Here is an 8805-nt window from a genome sequence, read left to right as displayed (position 1 = left end):
AAAAATAATGAAAAATAAAATAAAATCTGACAATGTCAAATGCTGGTGGGCATATGGAACAAATGGGATGATTAGAGTGTGGTATTTATATTACCAAATTTTCAGACACATCCCCCTAGAGGGCAGAAATTCGACTCTATGTTATACATCCTGGAGAAACTCATGTGCATGGGCATCAAGACATATAATCAAGAATGTGCATAGTAACATTGCTTATGATAGAAATGGGAACAACACAAATATCCATCAACAAATGAATGGATAAATAAATTGTGGCATAAGAATACAATAAAATATTACTGAGAAAGTAAAAAGAAATAATAAAATATAATATATTTATATGTTTATTATATATTAAATATGTATTATATAATATAAACTTGTAAGTATATTAAATAATATAGAATGTTTATATATATTTATATGTAAGTATATTTATATATGCATAATACACTTATAAATATATAAAATTAAGTAGAAAATAGAGGAGCATCCAAACCAAAAGATTAGTCATTGAAAAGACAAACCTCTTTAAAGATCAATCAAGGCAAAAAAGGGAACGTACAAATAATATTAGAAATAAAACTATAGGATATAACCATAGATGCTGAAGAGACTTGAAACATAGGAAGATACTTTTTTAACAACATTTTAAAAGAAATAGTTGGAGCAACTTTTTGCTAATGAATTTGAAAACAGAATAATATAGCTTACTAAAACTGACTCAGGAAAAAATAGAAAACCTGTAGGATTTTTTAAACTGAATCAGCTTAAATTATTCCCACAAAAGAAAACAATAGACCCAGACAATTTTAGTAGTGAGGTCTCTCAATAATTCAAGAAGCAAATGATTTCAGCCTTATATAAACTATTCCAGAGACTGAAAAAGAGAAACACACCCAACTCCTTCAACATCAAAAACTTAGTGACACTACATGAAAGGAAAATTACAAACCAAACTCATTCAAACATAGAAGCAAATATCCTAAACAAAATGTTAGGAAAAGGAATCTAGCAATATATGAAATGATAATATGCCACATCCAAGTTGGGTTTCACTCAAGAATGCAAGATGAGTGTATCAGTTACCTATGCTGCGTTAAAAGCAAAACCAAACACCAAAACCAAAATGACAACACTTAGAAACAGTGGCTTGCAAAAGTTTATTATTTCTCACAATACCATGGGTTGGCTGGGCTGGTCTTGCCCGGGTTACTTTCGTGGCTGCAGTCAGCTGGGGTTGGACGGCCTAAGATGACCTTACTCACATATCTGGGACTTCATTTGGGATGTCTGGAAAGGCTGGGATTTGTGGCCTCTCTCTCCATGAGGGCAATCCTGGGCTTTTTCCATGTTGAGAGAAGCATTCTAAGAAGGAGAGAGCAAAAGAACAAAATCACTTGAGGCCAAGGGTCAGAAATCACTCAGTGTTTCTCCTGCCACATTCTAATTAAACAAAACACAGGCCAAAGCAGATTCAAGAGGAAGGGACTCCACCTCTTGAGGGGGATGAATACCAAAGTCACATGGCAAAGGAATATAAAGAATGGGAAGAGAGGAGTGTTGTGGCCACCTTTGTAAACAATCTAAACACTGGTTTAATATTAGAAAATCAACTATACCATGTTAAGAGCCAAAAAGCAATACATACACACACACACACACACACACACGTACACATATGTGCATATATACACACATATATACATATATATACACATATGTATACACAAACATATATATACACACACAGACATACACACACACACACACATATATATATACACATAGATCCTTCTCTTCAATATGTGCAGAAAATGCATTTAGTAAAATCCAATACCCATTAAAGATTTAAACAAAAACACCAAAAGGATTTTCTTAGCCTGGTAACCTGTATCTACCCCAAATAACCTACTCCAAATGTTACAGTGAAATATTGAAAATATTCCCTGCAAGACCTGAAAGAAAACAAGTGTGTCTTTTATCATCACCGTTTCTAATTTACCTTATTGTTCTGGAGTGGTTAGCTCACACAATAATGTAAAATAAATAAGCAAATAATCAGAAAAATAGAAACAAAATCTTCATTGTCTGCAGATGATAAAACTATTAGAATTAATAAGAGAGTTTAGCAAATTTTCAGGAAATCAAATCAAGATTAAAAAATCAAATGCATTTACATTCACCAGCAATAGTAATTAGAAAATGCAAAGATACTATTTTTGTAAGTATCAAAAACTAACACATTTCTGTTTCCAGGTAAGAGGGAGTAAGCTATTCCCTCCTCTCTCTCCCACTGAACACAGCTACAAAACTTGGACAGAATGCATGGAGCAGCTCTTGGATGACCTAAACATAAACAGGAAAAGCTTCTCATTAGCCATCAAGGAAATACAAACTAAAGCCGCAATGAACAATACCACTTTACCCCCTCTAGAATGGCAATAATCAAAAAGAGGCACTAACAAGTGTTGGTAAGGATGTGGGGAAATTGGAGCCCACATACAGTGCTGGTAGAAATATAACACAGTACAGCCACAGCCACATATTGAAGAGAACCCTGAGAGAACTGAAACTTGTCCGTACAAAACTTTGCACAAAGATGTTTGTAGCAGTCTTATTTGTAATATTTAGAAGTAGGAACAACACAAATGGCCATCAACTAATGAATGGAGAAACAAAATATGGTATATCTGCACAATAGAATATTACTTGGCTGTAAAAAGGAATGAAGAATGGATTCATGCTGGAACATGGATGGACCCTGAAAACGTAATGCTAACTGAAAAAAAAAAAAAAAAAAAAAACAGAGAGAAAAGGCACATATTGTATGATTTCAAAATCTGTATTAGGGTTCTCCAGAGAAGAAACTGGCTCACATGATTGTGTAGACTGGCAAGTTAAAATCGACCAGCAGGCTGGACATTCAGGGAAGAGTTGGTATGGCAGGCTCAAGTCCCTCTTTTTCCAGGGACCTCAGGCTTTTCTTGCTAAGGCCTTCAATAGATGGGATTATGACTTCTAATGGGAATGCGGTTTCTTTCTGGGTTGATAAAAGTATTTGTACCATCCATATACACTGATTTGTACAGTCAATTTTGCAGTATAAGAGACAAAAGCATATGCTCAAGAGAGAATATCACTTCCTGATTCTGTGAACTGACAGAAATTTCTCCCATTTAGGAAAAAGACAACTGAGGGAGGGGCAGTGAGGGTGTTAAATGTCATCAGCCTTGGAGCCAGCAGCTTCGGCAGTGACAAGAAGTAGCATCCCTGGCACAAACATCGACAATTTGACACCAGGTATTGGCAGCCTTGGGAACAGAGATCAGTGAGAGTCTGCAGCCGGCAGGGGTGTGGCCTTCAGCTGGCCTCTGAAGGGAGAAGAGCAAGAACAGAAACTTCAAGGCAGCCAAGAGAATAAATTCACAGAACACTTGCGAGATACCACATAGAGATTCCAAGAACTCTTTACGAGGAAACAGAGGCGTTCTTAGAATAGGTGGGGGAAGAGAGAGAAAAACTGCTGTGTGACTACTATTTGGGTCCACACATGGGATATGTGTTTCTTTTCAGGGTTTTTTTTTTTTTTTTTGTCTGTTTGTTTTGTTTTTATGAAACCAATGAGTATATCTCTTTTTTTAAAACTTAAGTGGAACAGTTAGCTTACAGAAGAAAATAGTGGAATTCTGCCCCTTTGACCCTCATTCCCAAATTCCCACTCCTCTTAAGCAACTTCTCTGAACTTTCTTGGCTGTTTATTCTGGTTTTATCTCCATGTATCTAAACTGTGTGCTTATATAGACTTTTTTTTTTCATTTTTTACTTTAGCTATCATCTGTTGACTTGCTATTATGGTAAATGGAAATTTAGCTCGCTCAAATTATCTCCCTCAAGTACAGGCACACCTTGTTTTACTGTGCTTCATGTTATTGCACTTCATAAATAGTGCATTTTTTTATGAATTGAAGGTCTGTGGTGACCCTGTGTCATGTAAGTCTATTGGCACCATTTTTCCAAGAGCATTTGCTCACTTCATGTCCCAGTGTCATATTTTGGCAATTTTGCAATATTTCAAACTTTTTCATTATTATTACATTTGTTATTGTGATCGGTGATTAGTAATTATGATTCACTGAGAGCTCAGATAATGCCTAGCAATTTTTAGCAGTAAAGTATATTTAAATTAAGGTATGTACTTTTTAAAAAATTTTTTTAACGTTTTTTTAATTTATTTTTGAGACAGAGAGAGACAGAGCATGAACGGGGAGGGGCAGAGAGAGAGGGAGACAGAATCGGAAGCAGGCTCCAGGCTCTGAGCCATCAGCACAGAGCCCGACGCGGGGCTCGAACCCACAGACCGCGAGATCGTGACCTGAGCTGAAGTCGGACGCTTAACCGACTGAGCCATCCAGGCGCCCCAGGTATGTACTTTTTTAGACACAATGATATGACACATTTAATAGACTACATCATAGTGTAAACATAACTTTTATAAGCCCCAGGAAACCAAAAAATTCATTTGACTCACTTTATTACGATGCTTGCTTTATTGCCATGGTCCAGAACTAAATATATCTAAAGTGCGTCTGTATGTTCACTTAATATTCTTCATTCCCATTTTCCCAAATTTGTTATATTGGCAATTTTGTTTAAATAAATATTTATTATTTAAATATATATAATATATATTAAATATATATTATAGTTTCTACTATTCATAGCTGTGATAGTATATACTATGATAACATTTCCTTTTTGAACAACTTTATATTTTTTCCAGTATAAATAATTGCTTTGGTTTTTGTTATTTGTTTGCTTAATTTTCCATGTCAAAATCACTAATTCAACTCCAATGGGTCCAACAAAACTAAAAATAATTTTTGAATATATTAAAATACATTGGATACTCTGTAAGTTTAGTTTTCTTTCTGGAAGAATCTCTCATGGAGCCCTCTGTCTTCATTCTCTAATTGGTACTGGTTGCTCACTAAGCCTGTTGCCCAGCTGTTATCCTGAAACTTCCCATCACTAAAATCCAGGGTATTTTTTTTCCCCTTACTTATGTGCTGTGTCTTTCTCTTTCTTGCCTTCCTTTTTTACATCATTTAGTATTTCTGAATAAAAGTGTCAGGATTTTACTTGTTTATCTGAGTGATGATTTTCCTGGGTATAGAATTTTAGATTGGATAGGATTTGTCCTCAGAATTCTAAGCCACTGGCTCCATTTTTTCCCTCAGACTAATCTAGTGTTCTTTTTTATTTCTCTTTGTTGTTTTTTTTTCCTTTTTCTGAGTCCTGAATTGCCTTTCCTTCCCTTGAATTCTTACTATGGCTTCTTTCTTTCTTTCTTTCTTTCTTTCTTTCTTTCTTTCTTCCTTTCTTTTGCATTGGTTGTCTTTGTCTTTTTTGTTTGAGTCTTTTTCAAATATTGACTAATCTTTTGTTGTCCATTCAATAGGGCTATTCTGGGGGAAGAAAGCTGAATTTTCTGGCTGGTGGTGGGTACATGGGGATAGAGCTATAAACATTCTGGTTTTCACCTCTCTTGCCACAAAGAGATTCAAAAGAGTGGGTGGAGAGTCATCCTTTACTATAGGGACTTTGTCTTAGTCTCACTGTTTATGGTACCATGCTACTGCTTTGCCCACCACTGTGCTTGTCCCTGAATTGGGGCCTGTCTTTTCAATTTACTCAGATATTAAACCTCCAATCTTCTGCTTTGGGCATAGGAGAGAAATCAGTATGTTATATCAAAGAAAATAGTCAGATATTCTGCATAGGAAAAGATCCTGGAAAAAGGATATCTAACAGTTAAACATAGCAGATTGAACATATGGCACTTATTTCTGTTGCCTCTAGAAACTCTGCTAAAATGAGAATAAAATTTTTGAAATGAATAAACACAGTAAAGAGAGAACACGAACAGCGATGTAGCAGTCAGGGTTCTGGCAGAAAACAGATTGGCACACTCAAATGAGAAATGAATAGAATTTAATAAGAAAACTATTTACAGAGGTGTGGGCAGGATCAAGAGAACCAACAAGGGATGGCGAAGTACATGGGGTCTAACAGCATTTGGAAACTATCACCATCTCTAAGCCTTTAGAGGCAAATGGGAAGAATGACTGCTGAACGTGGTAAAAGCCCTAGACATAGGAGAGAAGAACCCTATAGGAGACACAGAATTAGGTAGAAGTATTATGCCACAACCAAAAAGACAGTGGCCTTCCAGGGAGCAAGCATGCAGGGAGAAGGCAGCAATGGGAATAAATACTCCTGCATCTACAATTCTATCTCCTCCTACTCTCCAGTCTTCTGCCAGCACCTCCAATTAGCTGAATCCAACTGGAAGCCAAAAGTCAAGGGAGCCTATGTCCATTTCTCTGCACACAGAGCAGGGCAAAAAGAGATGGAGAATGGATTTGGAAGAGCAACACAGATAAATAACACAAGCACAGACAAGAGATGTCAACCAATTTTTAGAAGATAATTTTTTTTTAGTTTTTAATTTTTTTTTTTTGAGAAAGAGAGAGAGAGTGTGAGCAAGGGAGGAGCAGAGAGAGAGGGAGACACAAATTCTGAAACAGGCTCCAGGCTCTGAGCTGTCATCACAGAGCCTGACGTGGGGCTTGAACTCACAGACTGTAAGATCATGACCTGAACTGAAGTCGGATGCTTAACGATGGAGCCATCCAGGTGCCCCCCAAAACATTCTTATATTGCTCCTGATATGCTATCTATTGACTTCATATTATAGAATAGTGGGATTTAGTACACTTAACACCTCCTTCCTTCCCTTCATCCTCCCAAAATATTTGTTTCACATTTTTTGTTTAAATCAATATTTATAATATGCTTGTGTTGTTATATTACTGAATTTCGGTTCAGGTCATGATCTCACAGTCTGTGAGTTCAAGCCCCACATCAGGCTCTGTGCTGACAGCTCAGAGCTTGGAGCCTGTTTCAGCTTCTGTGTCTCCCTCTCTCTCTGCCCCTCCCCTGCTCACACTCTGTCTCACTCTCAAAAAAATAAACATTAAAAAAATTTTTTTAAAGAATATTTTTGGAAATATAGAATTAAAAACAGAAGAAACAGCTAAAATAATTCAAAATTTTGCTTATAGGGAGCACATTTCAAGGATGGGAATGGTGGTTCAGGGTTCTACTATTATTATAAACCTTATCATCATATTAGACTTTTTCAAATAATGTATGTATTTCACTTTCATAAAAGCTAAAGTAACTTTTAAACAAAGGAAGAAAAGATATATGTGTTGCCATTAAAATAGTAAGGTTTACTCAGGACTTGGAGAAAAAAAAAACTGAGGAAATGCCTAAGGGGAAAGACATGTGGTAGAGGACATACTGGATCTCATCAAATCCCTCAGAATTCAGATTTAAAATTTAAAAATTGAAAAAAAAAATCACTGGAGGGATTCAGAGGCAGATTTGAGCAAACAAAAGAGAGAATCAGTAAACATGAAGATAAGAATGAAAAGTATTGGGTGTGAGGAACAGAAAGAAAAAGACTGAAAAAGACAAACAGAACAGCTGGAAGACACCACTAAACAGACCAGCATACACATTGTGGGAGTCCCAGAAGGAAAAGAGAGAAAAGGATAGAGAGAATATTTGAAGAAATAGTGGCTGAAAACTTGTCAAATTTGATGAAATACATGAATATAAACATCCAAGAAGCTCAGTGAACCATAAGTAAGAAGAACTGAAATGGACCCACATCAAAACATGTTATAATCAAACTTTTAAAAGATGAAAAAAGAATCTTAAAAACAGCAAGAGTGAAGCAATTCACTGCATGCAAGGGAGATGATTGTCAGCAGATTTCTCCTCAGAAATTTTGGAGGCCAATATATTCAAAGTGCTAAAAGAAAAAAACCTGTCAACCAAGAGTCCTATATCCAGCAAAACTTTTTTTAAAAGTTAAGGAGAAATTGCTACATTACTGGCAAACAAAAGTTGAGAGAATTTGTGACCATTAGACCTACCTTCAAGAAATGCTCAATTGGTTGAGCATCTGACTCTTGATTTCGATTCAGATCATGATCCTGAGGTCACGGGATGGAGCCCTGCATTGGCTCAGCCTGGAGCCCGCTTGAGATTCTCTCTCTCTCTCCCTCTGCTTGCATGCTCTCTTTCTCTCTCTCTCTCAAAAAAGAAAGAAAGAAAGAAAGAAAGAAAGAAAGAAAGAAAGAAAGAAAAAAAAGAAATGCTCAAGGGAATCCTGCAGGGTGAAATGAAAGGACACTAGATAGTAACTTGAAGCCATATAAAGAAATAGAAACCTCCCTCAATAAAGATAAATATACGGCAATTATAAGAGCTAGTATTATTGTAACAATAGTTTGTAACTCCCATTTTTTGTTTTCTACGTGATTCATGAGACTAATACATTAAAAATATATTAGTCTACAAGCTAGTATTATTGTAACTTTGGTTTATAACTCTACATTTTATTTCCTACATAATTTAAGAGAGTAATGTATTTAAAAGAATTTTTACTTTATGTTTTGGGACATCAACAGTTGAAAGGCGTGGGAATGGAACTTTAAAGGTTCAAAGTTTTATAGGCTATTGAAGTTAATTTGGTATAAATTCAAATTGGAGTGTTTTAAATTTAGGATATTAAATGCAATCCCATGGTAACCACCAAAAAATAGCTATAAAATATACACGAAAGGAAATGAGAAAGGAATTTAAACATTTCACTACCAAAGAAAATCACCTACATACAAAAGAACAGAAGTCTCTCTTTATCAGTAATTACTTTAAATGTAAGTAGAT

General features: G+C 35.7%; 1 protein-coding gene across 1 annotated transcript in view; it reads right to left on the bottom strand.

The window, feature by feature from the left end:
• Window positions 1–1144: 1144 nt before the first annotated feature.
• LOC144615847 (uncharacterized) overlaps window positions 1145–8805 on the bottom strand; it is a 42415-nt gene continuing 34754 nt past the window's right edge. The window contains exon 4 of the mRNA XM_078443820.2: window positions 1145–1368. Within this exon, the coding sequence (XP_078299946.2) occupies window positions 1281–1368 (88 nt within the window). The 3' untranslated portion in view covers window positions 1145–1280. The remainder of the gene's footprint in view (window positions 1369–8805) is intronic.

Source organism: Panthera onca, chromosome A3 (assembly GCF_046562875.1).
Source record: "Panthera onca isolate mPanOnc1 chromosome A3, mPanOnc1 haplotype 2, whole genome shotgun sequence".
Classification (NCBI taxonomy): Eukaryota; Metazoa; Chordata; class Mammalia; order Carnivora; family Felidae; genus Panthera; species Panthera onca.
The sequence above is the reverse complement of the archived record's forward strand: the minus strand, read 5'-3'. Positions and strand labels throughout refer to the sequence as shown.